This window comes from Mastomys coucha, unplaced genomic scaffold (assembly GCF_008632895.1).
Source record: "Mastomys coucha isolate ucsf_1 unplaced genomic scaffold, UCSF_Mcou_1 pScaffold22, whole genome shotgun sequence".
Taxonomy (NCBI): domain Eukaryota; kingdom Metazoa; phylum Chordata; class Mammalia; order Rodentia; family Muridae; genus Mastomys; species Mastomys coucha.
This window is the reverse complement of record NW_022196905.1, coordinates 24,566,335-24,585,810: the sequence shown is the minus strand read 5'-3', so window position 1 is coordinate 24,585,810 and position 19,476 is coordinate 24,566,335. Positions and strand designations below refer to the sequence as shown.

At 41.1% G+C, this 19,476-nt stretch overlaps 1 protein-coding gene across 6 annotated transcripts in view; it reads left to right on the top strand.

Moving 5' to 3' along the window:
• The window catches only part of LOC116069287 (ankyrin repeat domain-containing protein 26-like), a 107,553-nt gene that overhangs the window by 51,477 nt on the left and 36,600 nt on the right, over positions 1-19,476 (top strand). For 5 of the 6 annotated variants that reach the window (XM_031339818.1, XM_031339816.1, XM_031339819.1 and 2 more), the window contains exons 16-21: positions 1,910-1,946; positions 3,515-3,587; positions 7,347-8,414; positions 9,700-9,793; positions 13,115-13,185; positions 17,063-17,476. In XM_031339818.1, coding sequence (XP_031195678.1) covers positions 1,910-1,946; positions 3,515-3,587; positions 7,347-8,414; positions 9,700-9,793; positions 13,115-13,185; positions 17,063-17,476 — 1,757 coding nt within the window. The remainder of the gene's footprint in view (positions 1-1,909; positions 1,947-3,514; positions 3,588-7,346; positions 8,415-9,699; positions 9,794-13,114; positions 13,186-17,062; positions 17,477-19,476) is intronic. The other variant, XM_031339817.1, reaches the window with a different exon arrangement.

Genomic DNA, 19,476 nt, shown 5'->3' with positions numbered 1-19,476 from the left:
TTGAGTTCCAGTCCTGACTTCCTCTGGTGATCAACAGCCATGTGGAAGTAAGCTGAATAAACCCTTTCTTCCACAACTTGCTTCTTGGACATGATGTTGTGCAGCAATAGAAACCCTGACTAAGACAGTGTGTATGTGTGAGTGTGTGTGTGTGAGTGTGTGTGTATGTGTATGTGTGTGTGTGTGAGAGTGTGTATGTGTGAGTGTGAGTATGTATGTGTGAGTGTATGAGTGTGTGAGTGTGTATGTGTGTGAGTGTGTGTGTGAGTGTGTGTGAGTGTGTGTATGTGTGAGTGTGAATATGTGTGTGTATATGAGTGTGCGTGTATGTGTGAGTGTGTGTATGTGTGAGTGTGAGTGTGTGAGTGTGTGAGTGTATGTATGTGTGAGTGTGTGCATATGTGAATGTGTATGTGTAAGTGTGAGTGTGAGTTTGTGTGAGTGTGTGTCTTTGTGTGAGTGTGTGTATGTATGAGTGTGTGTATGTGTGAGTGTGTGTATGTGAGTGTGTGTGTGTGTGTGTGTGTGTGAGTATGAATGTGTGTGTGAGTGTGTGTGTGTGCGTGTGTGTGTGAGTGTGTGTGTGTGTGTATGTGTGAGTATGAATGTGTGTGCGTGTGTGTGTGTGTGTGTGTGTGTGTGCGCGTGTGTGTGTGTGTGTGTAAATCACTCTGCTCCATCTATCACCTTACTCTATGAGTCTGGTAGACTGTCCTGGGAAACTACTGAGAGTTCCAGTACTTAGTTTTCATGCTCTAGATGATTTAAAGAAAGTTTTCTTTATGTAGAGAGAGCCCCCTTGTGGTCCATTCTGAAGCTTGAATGAAATACTGATTTGATTTCTGTTGTTATATCAGATAGCAACTTTGTCTTCCTCGGTGATGCATTTCAAGCCTCTCTCTGCTATAAAGATGGTGAGGAGTTGGTAAATCACCGTGGATGCTCTTCCCATGAAGTAGGTCCATGGGAGACAACGTTTGCATCACACGCAAGATAGACAACACAGCTGGGACTGAGAGTCAGTATTAGCTTTTCCTAGTAAGAGCAAGAATGTCGATGCCTCTTTTCTTCTGCTGGAATCTGGAAGCCGAAAAGGATCCTTGCTCCTTGTCTTAGTTACTAGGGTTTCAATTGCTGCAATGAAACACCATGTCCAGCTGGGTAGTGGTGGCACATGCCTTTAATCCCAGCACTTGGGAGGCAGAGGCAGAGGCAGGTGGATTTCTGAGTTTGAGGCCAGCCTGGTCTACAGAGTGAGTTCCAGGACAGCCAGGGCTACACAGAGAAATCCTGTTTCAAAAAATTTTATTTGACACCAACAGCCTCTCATCTGACTCTGCTAATAATGCCATTTTCTGCCAGTCGGATGGTATTCAGTTAGTCTGGCTATTGAGCATGGTAGTTCACATTTAGGTATTAAATTTTGACAAGTTTCTTTCTCTTTTGATTTGAAATAGACAAACTAGTGGAAATATGAGGTTTTGAAGAGTGGATTGTCTATCATTAGAATGATCTTGATGCAAGGCTCCAAATTTATTCATGTACCAAACAATCATTAATTATACCATTTTACTATACTATACTAATTTCTTTTCCATATATAATTGACTAATATATATGTATATATACACATGTGTATATATGCATATATACTCATATATATATACATATGTGTGTATATATATATGTATATATGTATATATTTTTGTTTTTCAAAACAGGGTTTGTCTGTGTAGCCTTAGCTGTCTTGGAACTCACTCTGTAGACCAGGCTGGCCTCAGAATTCACAGAGATCCACTTGCCTCTGCCTCCCGAGTGCTGGGATTAAAGGGATGTGCCACCCCCTCCGGGCTTTCCTTTCTATTATTTTATATTGCTGATTAACAACATATTTTTCCTTTACCCTTAGAAGCAGTTGAAAGTACTGAGTCCTTTTCAATACCAAGGTAGGATTTTAAAGATTAAGTAAAGAAAAAAGACAACTGGTACTTGTTAGTGTTCTCTGGCTCACTGCCACATGATGTGCTTGACACTGGCTGTTTTGTGGCCACCACAACTTGTTTGCAGAGTATGCATGCTGTCTGTCCTAGCCCATTTTCCTCAGCTAGGTGGCTCTCACTGAGGGCATCCTAGTCCCACAGTTGCCAGGAAGCTGATGCAGGGAATTAGACTGTGTACTTTCTCAGTGCCTTTTCCTGCTCTTCTGTATAAGCAATAAAATCGAGAAACTGCTTCGTACAACCTCAATACCCAAAGTCCAGCTGTGTGAGCTCTTGTACAAGCTTGGTGGTGCTATAACCACCGTCTTAGAAATCTTACAGCTGCAGTCATAACCAAGGCCTGTTTTAACCAGTGAAAGTTTCAGGGTAGGTCTCAAGCCTGTGGCTATCAGATTTTCAATTTGATACAGAACAAAATCGTGCAACTTCTGTAGAGGAATTATTTTTCTGTAAGTAAACCATGTCTACATGTAGACATCATTCAGCTAACAGTATTTAAATAGGTCTTCTAGAATATCTGAATTATTATTTTTGTTACTGACTCCCTATTCATTTCCCCCCTGAGGGGGAAATACTACTGTTACTTCCTTACATTTCATTTTCTAATCTGTTCTCATCATCAACGAACACTTGTTGTTGCTATTGTCTTCCTGCATGGTTTTACCTTCAGTCCTTTGCTTGTGCAGACCCTATTGACAGTCCACACAGTATAAGGACTTTAGGGACTTACCGAAAGTGACAGGAGTGAAATCTGACCTTATGTCCTTTACACCTAAGGCCTGTGGCCTTAATTTATTGTTTATTTATCAGTGCTTTAAAGATGAAGTATGTGAGAATTTGAAAACTGCCGAAGATGAGAATGGAATTAAAAAGCGGATCCATGGTAGTTTCTAAGAATGGAGTTACAGAGAAGGGGGAATTTTTATAGGCTCAGATGTGCTTGTGTTAACACTGATGATTTTAGAATATTTGGAGTCTATATATCAACAGGATTATAATGATACAGGAGTTTGTGGGACATATTTATTAAGTTTGATATAATCTGCACTCAGTAATACTTCTCAAATTTCTAAATATGTCATTTCTATCTTTTACATTTCATAAAAATATCACATTTGACTTTAATTGAATAATATACTCATGATTATTTGATTATAATAATATTAGTATAGCATTCTCAGGTTCCTATTAAAACTACAAGTGGATTGTTTTTAACCTGTGTGTTTATTAAATTGTTTTTATATGTGTTTAGCTTAAAATGGATTAGAAGAGTGTTATATTTTATAAATATTCAAATTACAGATGCTCTTCATAAGACCAGTACAAAAACATTACAAGGTTCTCTTTGAGAAAAATAAATATTTACAGTGTAAAATGAATTTGTTGAATCTCAATATAGAAAAGTAGATTTTTCTATATAACACAGTTTCAGTGTGTTCAACACAATTCCAGATGAACTGAGAGGGATTTTAAAGAATAGAACTCACCCATTTTTATACATTTTTGTTCTGAAGGGTCTCCACCAAACCTGCTGTTAATGACTCTGAGCCCACAACAAGAAAGGAGGAATATAAGTTTGATACAAAGGTAAAATTCTATGAGGAGTCAATCTTCTTGTTCTTAGTGTGGATTGTTTTAGCATTTGTTCTTAAATTCAACAATAATCTACGTATTATCCCTTTACTGAACTCTGATCAGAGAAAACATTCTACATAGTTAGAATTAGTCAGTAAGTTTGTACTTGGGACCCTCACAAAGTGATAGTAAGTATTTTTGGACAGCAAGACTTGAATGAGAAGTGATAAGAGAAAAACAAGGTGATGTTAATTTTAAATTCAGCAAACTTTCCTCTTGATAAAGTAAAATTAAAATTTGGGGGATGATTTGTGGAACAAATATACCTTTGTGTCATTTTTTTAAAATAATACCAATATAACTTTTATTAAACTGATGACTACAAAAAAGAATCTAGTGTGAGGCTGAGGGTTGGCTCGGTGGTTAAGAGCACACTCTGCTGTTATGAGGACCCAGGCCTGGTTCTCAGCACCACATGGTGGCTCACCGCCATCTGTAACCCCAATTCCAGGGCATCAGGTACCTTTTACTGACTTCTATGGGCATCAGGCATGTATATGGTGCCCAGGCATACATGCACATAAAATATTTATACACATAAAATAAATTTAAATTTTTAGTATAGTCATTTATCATAGTAATCAAGGAAATTTCTGGTGTCTCATGGTTCTAACTAGCTAGCAGAGATGTGTAAGTTTTTACATATCATAGTAACACATGTGGACATGTCCAATGAGCAACTTAACAGTTGTGGTATGTTCTAAGAGTCAGTACTTTTTTCATCAAAGAATGAAAAGCAAGATGAGTAACTGAATCTACAATATTCCCAGTTAGTGTTTTCAAGCATCCCTTCCAATCACTCTCAGAAAGTTTAACTGACATTAATATTTATTGTTTTACCCCCTTTTAACTGTGCTATTTGAGCTTAGATCCAAGTGTATGTAGATAGTGTTCTACCACATGGTTACCCACCCACCCCCAATACTGACAGTCAAATATTAACAGAACATTTTCAACTTTGAAACTCAGGAACCCTCAGGATTATATTCCTCCTAACCTCCCAAAATAATCCATATGTAAAGATTTAGGAGCTGTTGACATCATGGCTTAGCATGGAACTGATTAGTGCCTGATTAGTGCATGCCAGTACCGGGTCCAAATTTCCAAAATTTGAACAGTATCTGAAAAGTATTTGAGGGCTTATAAACCTAATATTTGAATAGTGATAGATTTATGATTTTATTCACCTTTTGATAACATTTTATATGCTAGGCTATGAAAAAGCTAGAAGCAAGGATTCTGTGTCTGCTGATACAGAATTAGGAAAATCAGGATGATTCTAAAATAAGGTTTTACATTTCTAAACTCATACTAGTAGTTTTTTGTTTTGTTTTGTTTTTCCGAGACAGGGTTTCTCTGTGTAGCTCTGGCTGTCCTGGAACTCACTCTGTAGACCAGGCTGGCCTCAAACTCAGAAATCCGCCTGCCACTGCCTCCCAAGTGCTGGGATTAAAGGCATGTGCCACCACTGCCCGGCCATACTGGTACTTTAAAATGCATAAATTGGCAGACTCAGCTTCCCCTTAACTCTCTCATTCTCTCCTCTCCAGACTTAACCATAGACCTGCTGTAGCAAAAACCCCTCCTTCTATCCTATCTCCATTCCCTAGGGTCTCCATCACTTGGTATAGACTCAGGATCCCCCTAACTCTTTCTTGCTTTCCCTCTCAGCCTCTCCTTCTTGCTCATCTCTATGACTTTATATCATCCACCAATACCGAGCAACACTCTATACCAGAGATCTCATGGCCATCACACTTGTCTAGGATCCAGAATGAGCAACAGCAACCAATGACCCAAACATCCAACCAACAAAAATAAGACCAGACATCCACTCCAAGAAACACCTCAAATATCCTAACTCCAGATGCCTAGATCCCAGAACAAAACTGTAACATGAACAATCAAGATAATATGCCTCCTCCAGAATCCAGTAATATACAGACAGACATATTAAAGCAAGGTACATATAAAGGCAGGCCCATTAGAACAACACCTGACTTCTCAGTGGAGACTCTGAAAGCCAGAAGAGCCTGGATAGATGTTTTACAAACTCAGAGAGACTACAGATGCCAGCCCAGAATAGTGTACCCAGAAAAACTATCAATCACAATTGACAGAGAAAGAAAAACATTCTACGGTAAGATTCACAATTGTTTCTATGAATCCAGTTTTATAGGATAAATAATATTTAAAAAGAAAACAAAAGGAATAAATAATTCTAAACCATTAAATCAAAAGACAGGGGGAAAACTCGTACAATAAAAAACAGTAATCAATAATGTTCATTAATAACTTTTGATATTAATGGTCTCAATATCCCTCCCAAAATGGATACAAACTAATAGATTAAATTAGAAAATAGGATTCAGTGCCAGGCAGTGGTGGCGCATGCTTTTAATCCCAGTACTTGGGAGGCAGAGGCAGGCAGATTTCTGAGTTCGAGACCAGCCTAGTCTACAGAGTAAGTTCCAGGACAGCCAGGGCTACACAGAGAAACCCTGTCTCGGGAAGAAAAAAAAAAAAAGATGCAATTTTAAAATGTATATTTTTCACCAAACTGGAAAAACCTAGAACCTACTGCCTTAGCTTAGTCATCATCACTACCACCCAGCAGCAAACACTGAAATCTACAGCAGTGACCTATGTGCATGACAGGCAGCTGCAATAGTGTCACACATGTTGCAGGAGTGACCACTATGTGACTGAATTTAAGACACACTGTAAGATGGAACCACCCTTGTCTGACATTGCTTTGGTGGCCAAAACCTTAGTTAAACTGGATAAGCCATGGGCCTAGGGGAAATGCAAATACAAGTGTGTTCTTCTAAAGGAACACAGCAAAAACAATACCCATAGATCAGTGCCTTGCTTAATTACCCTTAACAGAGAAGTTCTCTCTTGCAGAAGATGGGAATTAACCCACAGACCTACAAGTAAACAATGTGCAGAGTGAGAGACTTCAGAGTATTCTGTCTTAAGTGAGGTGTTTTCATCAAACCTCTCCCTTGAAGGCTCAGGGATCGATGTGAAAGAGGAGGCAGAAAGACTCTTAAGACCCGGCCTTGAGAGATAAGTCCAAGGAACGTGTCTTCCATGCACAACAGCAATGATGCACAATGAACTCACAGAGACTGAACCAGCGTGCACGTAGCCTGCACAGGCTCAAGCCAGACAGGGGCCCACTGCTAAGAGGGAGAAGGAGACATGGGTCCCACCCTAACCAAGAAGCTTTTTGCAATTGATACTCAGTTGCAAAAGAAAAATTAGTTTTCTCCAGTGGAGTGTTGCTGGGTAAGTCAATCACACTCCAGGGCAGGCCATTCAGTGAGGATTAGTCTACAGTGACAGCGTTAAGTGTTCTGGATCATGGACTCTTGTAGAAGGACTAAGATAAATGAGGGATGATTTTTTTTTTAACATTTATTTATTGTATGTGTGGGAATATGTCCATGTCTCAACATTCCATGAAGATAAGATCAGAGACCACCTTGGGGAGTTAGTCTCTTTCCACCATGTGGATTCTGGAAGCTGCACCCAGACTTGGGTTTGAAGCCCTTTCCGTACTCAGAGGCATCTCACCAGTCCTAAACTAGTTTTACATGTTAATTTTCTTGTATGATTCTTTTGTAGCTAAACGTGTATTATGAAAAGCCAAATTGTCCACATTAAATCTCTTTGTTTGTTTGTTCCTGCCCTATAATTTCTAAGGACAAGGATAGGTTAGAGAGACATCCCCTGGCAGCCAGAGCGTCCCGGCATCAAGCCAAGCAGCTGAGCCCTCCACCTTCACAACTCCAAGAAAGAGCTCAGGAGCCAGAGATGGACGCAGTTTCTGATGAGGAAGATACATCTGGACTTTCAAAATCTGCTAAGGGACAAATGCTTGGGGGAAAGTTGATGGAAGGAGAAAAACCGGAGGGCAAAGAAACTGTACAGTGTGTCATAAACAAGCCAACGAAGAAGGGTGGTGAGATCTATGAAGGTGTCAACGCTAAGGAAGAGCGACCACCTGTTGTCTCAGGAAAAGCTCACCTGACTTCAGCCCCCACTAACCTGGCCTACAGTATGCTTGATTGTGGCAACAGAGATGTGAGTGCTGCGCTGGTCTCTGTAGCGCTGCCGACCCTTCCCAGACAGGAGGAAGGTGCCCTTGGAAATACCTTTCCACCTCCCTCGTCTTCTCAGGTCATAGAATACCGTGGCCAGTCACTTACTAAGTTTCCCTTAACGAGAAATAAATTAGACTGTGAAAATAACGCGTCTAATCTGGAAGAATCTTTTCATAAAAGAAAAGAGAAATCTTCTAAAAATATTGAAAGCAGAAAGGTAAAAGGTAAATGCCCAGAAGTACGCATGGGTGAAAAGCAAGAAGACCATGAGTTCAAGAGCCAGTTGCAAAAAACTATGAAGCCAAAATGCACCGACTGGCAGTTAGATACCGGACACATGCTGAAGTCCAGTGATGCCAACAGGCTTTCAAACGCCAAAGAGAGGAGCCACGTGAGCGAAGTAAGAAGTTGGAGTGATTCTACCCTTGTAAGCGATATGACCAGGAAAAGTAAAGGCACACAAGACTTGTCCCTGAAGCCTCTGCCCTGCAAGGGTGATTGTGAAGCCCCAGCGCGCACCATGGGAACGGCCCGTGATGCGCCCCCTGGTGGTCGGACAACACGAGCTTTCGAGGATGAAGAACTGCAAAACAGGCTGTCTGACAGTGAGTTCCGGATACTGGAGGAAGAGATCCTGGCCTGGGAGAAAGTCCATCTTGAAAAGGAGGTAGTTGCTCTTTTGCTGACATGAGTTGCATGCCTGTTGTCTGTTCGTGTTGTCTTTTTCCCTAATCAAATCGAGTTATGTATGCATGAGATTGGTAGCCATGTAGACTACTCTGTTTCCTAAGCAAAGGAATGTAACGCCATGGGATCCGCTTCTTAAACCACCCTGGGCATGTCATTAGATACTGGGAAGGAAGGGTGTAAATTCAGCACCTGGCATTTTTGTAGACATTTAGAAAGTAACTGCTCTTAGCATTCCTTCTTCTCCAGACTAGAAATCCTGTGTGGTCTTTATGTAATGAAGAGATAATCCCATGGCAGGTCTGGTATTTGCTCGGTGGTCTTTTTTGCTCTTTTTAGAAAAATACTGAGGGGTTGGAGGGATGGCTCCATGGTTAAGAATACTGGCTGATCTTCCAAAGGACCCAGGTTCTATTCCCAGCACCCGTGTGCTGGCTCACAGCCTTCTCTAACTCCAGTTACAGACATGCACGCATGTTTCTTACTACTTTCATATTTTAGTCAATCACCTCCCATCAGTAATTTCCCACTTTATATCTAGACTGTCAAAACTCCTGTTTATCAAAATGAAGGTCCTATCATCCTGTGCCTATGTTCACCAAGATGTGATCATGGCAAATTTGGAGCTTTACAACCAAAGCAGGGTCGTGGGAAGCATTTGGGGTATTTTTTGGGTATGGCCCCACAGGCTAGTAACCTCAGCATTTGGTAGGTATAGGGCAGGCATGCATGCGATGACAATACCAACTCTGTAAGTCATGTTGGAAGTCAGTCTGAGTGACACAAGCAATATACACATAATTTTTTATTTAAAGCATTTAATAACATTTAATCCCAGTGCAAATACAAATCAAAGGCAGACATCCTAAAGTGTAGTTTCTTGTTGAGATAGGTGTGCCATCCAGTTTTGGTTAATATATATGATGGCCATGGACCCTACCATCTCTATACAAAGATTGGTTACCATATGAAGAAAAGGTATCTAGAAATTATGAAAAAGATCCTTTTATAGACAGGTTCGGGAACTTAATTAACATTTACTTAATTTTATAACAGTGACTTTTGAAATAGGAATTTCATTAAGAAGTTATTAGCTTTTACAGTCTTTAGGTCTGGTTAACTTTAGTGTATGAAATTTTTGTTTCCAAGATTTTTAAATAACAAAGTAAAAAATAAAGAAATGATGAATAGGAAAACTTCAGATACCATCTTATGAAATGCTTGGGAAATGTTTGCAGATTAATTATGGGTATTGATTTTTGCAGAGTATCTCTGAGAATCTGCTAAACAAGTGTGAGGGGATTATATCTGATGCCACAGCTCAACAAGGGCAAAATCTAGAAATGGAACAGGCAGCAGGTAAGGTCGAGAGCATCCTAAAAGTCATTGGGACAAGCAGTCACAGACTGAGAGGTAAAAATGTGCCCTACAGCCAAAGAAATGAACCAACTAAATGTCAGGGAAAGGAACAGACAAGAAAAGGGGGATTCAGGTGTCTGTCATTCCAGGACAAGAGGAGAGCGCCTCCAAATGAGTTCCATGTCAAGATATTCTGAGACCTGAGGAAAGTTAGGACTTGGAACTGGGAGGAAGGAGAGGAGAAAGAAAGGAAAGGCCAGTAGGGCAGAGTGGATGAAGAACATGATGCTGCTCTGCCCAGCCAAGGGCAAGGAGTTGGAATGCTTCTTCACAAAGTCAAACCCAAGGGGTTAGAAACGTGGGGGAAGAGGGACCGCTTCCAGTTTCAAACAGACTCCAGTTTCCTCAGTCCTCTCTTCCTCACCTGTGAGATGCCCCCAGACGCCGCCAGTGCCACGTAGAGTTGTGGTACATTTTTAATCATAAATAAGTTCAAATGTACCTGGTCATCCACCTGGGTATACAGTTTAGCGTTGTGGAAAGTGTTCTTTCCCATTATTTAAAAGGTTTTAAAGAAGAAAGAGTTGGAATTGTCATGGAGAAATCAGAAAAACAAACAAAATGAAACAAAAAAATCACAGAGTTTTTTTAAATCTTATCACCCATAACACCTTTGGCCATCATAATGTGAATTGTCTGATAAGGGGCAACTAGTAGCCCGAGTCCAAAATGAAGAGGTGAACTCTTTGTTAGACTATTGTAAAACAAGGCCTCTAGAGTCACCTGGCCAAACCACTACAGCGTGCACATGCTGACCAGTGAGTGTGGGGTGATGTGTCAACCTGCTCCGTTCTTCTGAGACCTTCTATTGCTGCATACATTCCACGTATCAGTTACTTCAGCACCCTTCGTGAGTGCTGCAAAGCCTGGGGACATAAATTCTGTGGTGTCACATGAAGCACACTCTCCACTTACACTTGGGACTCAACATTGCTTCGTACACTGCTGTCCACCTTCTTTAAAAGCAGAGAAAGCAAGTTGTGCATATAAAATGCTTTGCATATAAAAATATTGAGTTTTTTTTGTTGTTGTTTATTTTGTGCGTATGAGTGTGCTAAATTGAACCCTGTTCAGTTTTCCAGGTGCCTAGATTTTTATATTTGTTTCATAAAAATTGGTTCTCTACTGTGCACTGCTAATATTTAAACTTTGTGAGAGTTCAGGCCTGCACTGCTCAGCATGTGCTGTTGTCATCTGAGGCTTCCCTCCTGTCCTCTATCCACTGGTCCCTCACCTCCACCTCGCAACAGATTTGCCATGACTTATCTCTGTGAAAATGGCCCCCTAGCACTCTAAAGCATGAGTTTTAACACCAGTGGTTAAAACATGTAAGCCAGACTTCTCCCTGACTGTGTCTAGCCCTTCTGGCTCTGCCCTGTTGCCTGGGATTTCTGACCGGCTGTGCTGTCTGCCTAGACCCTTGTCCTTAGACAAGCTTGTATCTGTTGCTCTTAGGCCTGCCTCGCCCTTGGCTGCTGTCTGTGCAGTTTATGTCACTCTGAAACTCTAGCTCAAGCAAAGCTGTAAAGCTGTGTTCATCCTTGAGAGCTCAGTGCCTGCAGCTTGTATGGATCCACCGAATAAGCCAGGCACAGTGGCACACCCCTTTAATTCTAGCACTCAGGAGGCAGAGGCACACTGATCACTGTGAGTTTGAGGTCAGCCTGGTCCACATTGTAAATGCCAGGACACCCAGGGCTACCCAGAGAAACCCTGTCTTAAAAATTAAAAAAGAAAGAAAGACTCCATGGGACAGGAGGTAAAACAAATGCATGTGTGTGCACATGCATGTGGTGTGTGCTTGACTGTATTATGCACATGTGTGTGGAAGCCACACCTCATTCCCCACCTCATCTTCTTTTTGTCTCTAATGAGCTACATATCTTGTATGCACATGTATGTGAATGTGCTGGCCACACAGGAATGTGCCCTAACACATGTGAGGAGATCAGAGGACTTATATGAGTTGGTTCTCTGCCTGCATCATATGAGTCTCAGGATCACCTGACTACTGAGCCATCTTTCTGTCCCCATCTCACCCCCAACTTGATCTTTTGAGACATCATCCCCCCGAACCTGGAGCTCATCAGTTACCTCCCCTGGCTGGTCAGCAGGCTCCTCCAGAGACCTGTGCCTTCCTCTACCCACTGTGCTGTGATTGCAGATTTGTGCAGCCACACTCCGCTTTTAAGTGGATGCCAGGATTTGAACTCAGGTTCTTATGCTTGCTCGGCAGGAATTTTACTGAACTATCTTCTCCAGGCTTGAATGTTAGTAAATAACTTGACTTCTCTTGTTAGAGAGATAGAATAGACTTGCTGCTAAAATGTGAGGGGACACATAGGAAGGACATCAGTTTATCTGTGTAGTTATTGCCACTGAGGACCTGACTGCAGCAAAGAAGGGAATTTGTCACAAAATGAACAAAAATGCTTCTGATAAGAGGAAGACAGTATTACACGTAAATGTGCAAACAAATCCTATTAATTTTGGGCTCAGTGACTAATAACAAGGGCTGTGTAAAACATAGTGTTATGAGGCCAAAAAAAAAAAAAAAGGTGTGGTTATGTGTATCTCCTTCTTCCCTGTCTTAACACTCTGCTTCTGGGGATCTTGTCGACAGAGTCAAGTCTGGGTTTGTAGAATCGTTCCAACATCAGGGTGTCTAGAGGCCGCTTTTACCCACTGTCCGAATGACTGTCCTCGGGTTTGGGCTATTCAGGTTTCCTCGTTTAGGGGGAAGGATTTATTGAGCCCAATAATGTAAAGTGTGTGTGTGTGTCTATGTGCGTGTACATGTGTGTATCTGTGTGCATGTACATATGTGTGTGCGTGTACATATATGTGTGTATATCTGTGTGTCTATGTGTGTGTACATGTGTGTGTCTGTGTGCATGTACATGTGTGTATAGATATGTGTGTGTATATCTGTGTGTGTACATGTGTGTGTACATATGTGTGTATTTGTGTGTATATCTATGTGTATGTCTATGTGTGTGTACATGTGTGTTTGAGTGTATGTGTGTTTGTGTGTGTGCATGTGTGTGTATATGTGTGTGTGTCTCTCTCCCTTTGCGTATGTAGAGCAGCTTGCTTATAACTTATTTTAATGAAGGAGCCACCTGCACATTAATCTTGATTTAAAATTTTAATTTGGAAATTGAAAATAACCATTATCCCTTTAGAGTTTTATTCTTTTCTTCTACTTTATAACCTCTAAGTGAGTAGCTTTTTAAGAGAATTGTGTGTGTGTCTCAGCAGAAGTGGACTCTGAGGGGACATCACAGCTGGAACCAAAGAGTCTTGACAGCAGTGAAACTCCTCAGCCGTCGGTAGGCACAATTTGAATGCGCATCTCTGCCATGTTTTCTCTGTGTTAACAATGTGCCATACTCCAAACAGCACTTGGACATGTAATGTTTTAAACACCTTAAACTAGTACAAAACAGTGTGTTCTATTTATAGTTTATTAAATGCCACATCCCAAGACTGATCTATCAGAACCATAAACCAGACTCAGGAGATGGCTGCAACATTGAGTTAAGATCCTATAGGGCTTTTAAGCCTAAAGTACACAAACATCCAAGTTATTCCACCAATCAGGATTTAGGGATAGGGGATTTCCTTAGAAACTTGTCTTTCTTGTACACTTATCCTGCTCCCATTAATTGGAGTATTCAGCTGGGGCAGGGGGCTTGCCTTGTTTAACATTCATGTTTTAACTTGTCAACCAGGATGTCAGTTACCTACATACATGTCTCTTTTTGACAAACAGATTCCCGGGGAGGTCTTGAAAACTTAAACTTTTCTCCATCCCTACTCAAAATGGAAGTCTTATTCTAAAATAGTTTCTTATAATGGTGCCAGTGTCTCTCTTATGTTGAGGTCCATCCCAGGGACAGCAAAATTCATAAAAGCTCATACACAAGTGCAGAAAGTGCTGCCTGGTGGTTGATTGGGTCCAAGCTTATCGTGGCTAACTATACAAAGCAGCTCTAATTGACTTCTATTGTGATTGGTTTCCAAGAAAACCAAAGCACAGAACATGCTAGTAACAGCGTATGAGAAAGTTTCCTTAGTAGTGCACAAAATAGCAGACTAGAGAGGTAGCAGTTACCTAGGCCCTAACAGTCACAATGCATACTGACCGCTCTTACCCCAGCCCCGGTCTTACCCCATCCACCCCCATTCCCACAATCTCTCTCAGTCATGTCTATTCCCTTTGTTTTGTTTTTACCAGCAATGTCTGTGTAACCAGGCTTTCATAGCATATGTGGGATCCCAGTGGACTCAGCTGTGGGTACACAACTGAAGACAACGATTTCCCTTTTCTCAGGATCTATTAATAGCGGATAGTCAGCAGTAAATGTAGGATCCCGAGCCCCTCCCCTTTCCATGATTGATTATTGACAGGCCAGTCTTGCAGGTGGCTGCAGCTGTTGCAAGTTGATGGTGGCATTGGCTGTGTTGAGTCTACGATGGCATTTCACAGCCGTTCAAAGAAACCCATCTTTCTGTCTTACCTCTTCCATTCCCTCATTCTCAGTGTTTCCTGAGACTTAACATGGGTGGCAGCTGGTGGTGGTGCTATGGGTGCCTTGTTGAGACTGAGCATCCTGCGGTGCTGAGCATCCTGCAGTCACTCACTCTTAGCATCTTGGGAAGGAAGCCTTGAGTCTTTGCCTTTGCCACTATCTGTTGTGAGGAGAGGTCTGCGGGGGTGGGGGGGCGGAGGCAGGGCAGCCCCAGCGAGGGGGCTTCTTCTTTCTTGTCGGTTCTTCTTGAGAGGCAGCAGAGGGGGAAGAGCATAGGTGGAGGGTAAGACTTTGTCTTACAAGATCCTGGGGTACGACTTTGTCTTATGAGAAATTGAGGGTTGCTGTATAATTAAAAAGTTTACTTATCTAAGTCTAAGATACTATGCTATTGTAGCTGACCTGCCTTCTGTGATCCTCTGAGGCCAGAAACTGCAGTTTCTGGCACTTAGCACCTCATCCTAAAACAGCAGGAGATTAAGTAAAAGGATTGATTGCTAGAGCCTAGTCCCTATTGTCCAGATGCCTCTTGCTTGTCAGGCTAGGGGGAAGTTTGGAGCAATAAACTTCTATTGAACCAGGAGAAGAGAATAACACTCACCGAAGGAAAAACTTTTACATAAGCAAATATGCAAATCTCACATAAATTCATAACCTGATTTATTCATGCTCATTTATTCATTTATACATTTCCATTCAAACCCAGTTGAGTCTAACTTACATGCATTCTCACAATTGCATACTTACACACACATCCATACTTACATATGCATATGGAGCAGAAGACCAAGCACCGATGCAGAAAGAACTCACTCATTCTGGATGAAAACTGCGCTCCAATCTTTATTACATAGAGAAAGAAAAGGTTTCTACCCTTTTAATGTTAAATGAATTAAACCCATGTTTATAAGAAAAAAAGCTTTGTTTCTTTTAATAAGACTAAGCCTGCCTTGTCCTTATCATGGGACCTGTTCTGTCCCATGGTAAGGAGAAGCCTGCCTGCTCCTTCTGCTCTCTGCAGCATCTTCCTTTTTCCTCTTTCCCTCTGCATTCTGCACATTGCTCTCTTAGTATTGTATGTTACCTATAGTTTCTAAGTTATTCCACTCTGCATCATCCTTCTAATCTAAAAAATGTTCTGCCTAAAGACTTCTCCTCAGCTCAGTTCCCCTCTCAGCTCACTCAGTTCTCACCTCTGTTCCTCTCACCTCAGTCCCCCAGTTCTGACTCTTCTCTTTCTCCTCAGTCCTTAAGCATCTTTCAGAAGACGTGATCTCATGTTAAAAAGTTCACCACAAGTTCACACAGGAAATCAAATCATAAATTGATATACAAGTTTACAACAGAGAATGTTTACATGCATATCCATTAGGAGTAATTATCTAGCTAAAAATCCATCACCTGTCTCAGGTCCACAGGTTCACTGAAGGTTTAAAACCATAACTGGGTTATTAGTGAAGTTTTGCATAGATAAACCCAGTCAATAGTTTGTCTTCTGTCTAGCACCTATAATAAATCATTAGTTCCCTTTTTATGACCTTTGGTTAATTTTTCTACAACCTCTTGGAATGTGCTCTGAGTAGGAGAAAGTCTGGTTTCTGTCTAAGAGCAACTAACTGGTGACACATGGGAGACTGACAGAGTTTGCATTGTAGTTTTGACTATCAGAAAAGGACCTAATAGCAGTCCCACTATAAATGAGCCTAATAATCACTGATATAATTTTAGGAATTCTTATAGGATCATCATAAAGACTTAAGTCATCTATTTATCTATATAGCATCACTATAAAACAGTACATCTTCGTGGATCTGCAGAGATCTGCTCCAAAGGGGTGTGCTATTACTTAGTGATTATTATACATGTATAATAATAACAGGAAAAGCATATTAATAGCAGGAATCTTTCCTAAAATGAATCCTTTACAGCCTTACTTAATAAGGGCGCACCTGTCACAGATTACATAATAATCCGAAGCAGGTCATTTCAGAATGATCACCTGCTAGTTATTAGCTTGTCCCATTATGGCTCCTGACAGAGGTTCTTCTGGTTAAGGTTGAGAGTGGCTTTTGGCTGTGGGTATAAACTTAGGTATTTAGAAAGTGGCTAATGCTGTTACCTATTGTTTTTTGTGAGCACTAGAGTATATTCAGCCTTAACACTCCAAGCCCATATAGATGTCACAACATGTTGCTATGTAATTTAAATTGAAACTTAGCAATTAGTGTTTGTGTGACTGCTGTTAGTGCTTTGGCTCTGGGCAGGGTCAAGCTGTAGGCTTGGCTCTGATGTTTTCATTCTGCCCCGTTATTCATCAGATCGTGCACTGAAGCTCACTAGCATGGCTTACTTTTTGAGGCCTAAGAGGGCAAATATTTTTATATAAGGACAAATTCGTAATATTAAAAATAAACAATTCATCTCTGATAAATTAACACAGAGCAGGCTGATTAATAATTAATTTAACACATAATTGTTTTGTCCAAACAGCAATGACAACATAACTTCTCCAGTTTATGTTTTTATCCTTGTGTTGGCTAAGCAAATTATTTTCTTTTTTAAAAATTTACTGCCTAGTGATTTCTGACATCTAAACACATATTAAGAAATTTAAATGTAAGATACATATTTATTGTTTACTATTTTTCTCCTCTATATCCTGTGACCGCTGAAGGATCCAGACCTCTCGAAGACGTGCCCCCAAACACAGAACACACCTGCAGATCCAACTGCGCCAATCCATCCCCTATCTGAGAAGGAGAGCAAGCAAATTCACCCCCCACCTTTGCATCTGAAAAAAATGTCTGAAGATCTCGAAATAAACAAGACATATGACAAAGAATGTGCACCGGGACATCCCAAAGCGCCCTCAGTGGAAGCGCATGGGAGAGAGTCTCTTACTCGAGACACGTCAGGGAATGACAGAGAAGCAAACCTAAGGACCCAAAGCAAGCAAAAGCAGCACCCGGCTGGGGATGTGCTGGGAAGCATCTGTCCTGTGGAAGAACCACTTCCGGCTAACTGTAGAACAGCTCACTTCCAGGTGGAAGAACCACTTCCGGCTAACTGTAGAACAGCTCACTTCCAGGTAACTGTCTGATGTGAGTTGAAGGTGTGTCTGGTTTGCCTGTCTAAAGTGATGTGGACATCTCCCAAACTTGAAAAATGATAGAGGGAAAATGTCTTCCCTCTCCTTCTCGCTCTTGGTCTGAGCATGAGCTTGGCAGCCATCCTGTGTGTTTGCCAAGTTAAAAAAAAAAAAAATCAAACACTGAACACATTTAACACTGAACACAAATAAGGGGAGTCTTAGGATTCAGAAGACAAGACTAGAAAGTCCCCGGGAGTGTCGAACTGAAGTGTAAGGAAGTAACATGCTTGAAATTGGTGTGTTAAAAGTAGGAACTGGAAATTAGGTATTGGACAGACCCACGAGGGCCGTGGCTTATAGACTTCAAAGAAGTGAATCATATGACTGAAATTACCCATACCACTGCACAGAGGCTGAAGAGGTGGCTCAGCAGTTCAGAGCACTGAATGCTCTTTCAGAGGATGCAGGTTCAGTCCCCAGCTCCCACATGACTGCTCTTAACCATCTGTAACTGCAGCTCCTGGGGATCTGTCTGCTTGGGTGCCAGGCATGTGGTGCACAGACACACATGTAAATAATTGATAAATATAATAATAATTTTTAATCACAGTATTTCTGCAACTAAATACATTGATACAATAATATAAGTAATTCAGGGCTTGCCTAGCTCCTGCAGTGGCCACAAGTATAAAGCCTGGAGCCTGAGTCCTAAAATGTCAGGAGCTCCCCACACCCTGACAGGTATCAGTCTGTGTGAATTAGGAAAGACAGCAAGACAAGTTGAGATTAGTAACAAGATGGGCATTTTAAAAGTAGATTCCAGGCTGGGCTTGGTGATGCACACTCTTAACCCTAGTACTGTAGAACTGTGTGCATCTCTGTGAGTTCAAGGCCAGCCAGAGCTGCACAATGAGCCCCTGTGTCAATGAAACAGAAAGAAAATATAAAGAAAGAAAAGTTTCACATTTAAAAAGAGGTCCTGCTATTCTTGCTTTCAAAAATCAATTTTATTCTTATTTTTGCTGACTAAAAGCTTTCATATAGTAGTGCATGCCTCTAATTCCAGCACATAGGAGGCAGAGGTGGGCAGATCTCTTCAAGTTCAAGGCTAGCCTGATCTATATTTCAGCTTCCAGGGCAGCTAGGACTACATAGAGAGACCCTGTCTCAGACAAACAAAACAAAAAGTTTCCCTATTCAATGGGATTATCCATAGATAAAACTGTGTCTAGATAGAGGTGGTTTCTACTGTCTAAATAATAAAAGTTCAGAAAAATATTTTGAGTGGATTTTTACTAATCAACTCCAGTCTTTCTTCCCAGTACCATATGGCCTAGAAAATCAATTTACCCCATATCATGTGATCTTTTGAGTTAAGATAAACACAGGAGTATGGTATTGATTGCCAGCTTTTGATAGATGTGCTTTCATTGACTTAAGGGAAAATTACTCAATGGGAACAAAGCAATAAATGAGAAGAAATGAAAATGTCTTGACAAAGAACTTCCACTCAAATCAGCACAGTCACTGTGCTTTGGTGTGTGCAAGCTTGGCATTGTCCATTCAGACCTCTGGAAGATGTAATTCCTTCTTGGTAAACTTTGACAACAGGCATATGTACTTCCATGGAGTTTAACACTGATTGGCAAACTATCCTCGATAAAGCATCCCATACAGTATGGTCTTTGGTAAAGTTGGCTTCAGAGCATACGATTTTATATCATGCAAGAACATTCATCATCTGCCAGAAAATATATTTGATCCAGATTCACAAAAATCTAGAGAAATATTGAAAGCATAAGTATAGATGAGGCCTCCCATCTCCTAAGAAAACATGGCATTATTTTGCAAATTTGCTGCATCCTTGTGGCTCCAGGGATTTTCCAGCCTGCCCCAGTGAGGGAGGGAGGAAGGGAAGCAAAAGAGAAAAGCTGGGACCAGGCAGACAGAGCTCTCCAATGGAGGAACTGAAGCTCCAGATGGTTTGTTTTTTTTTA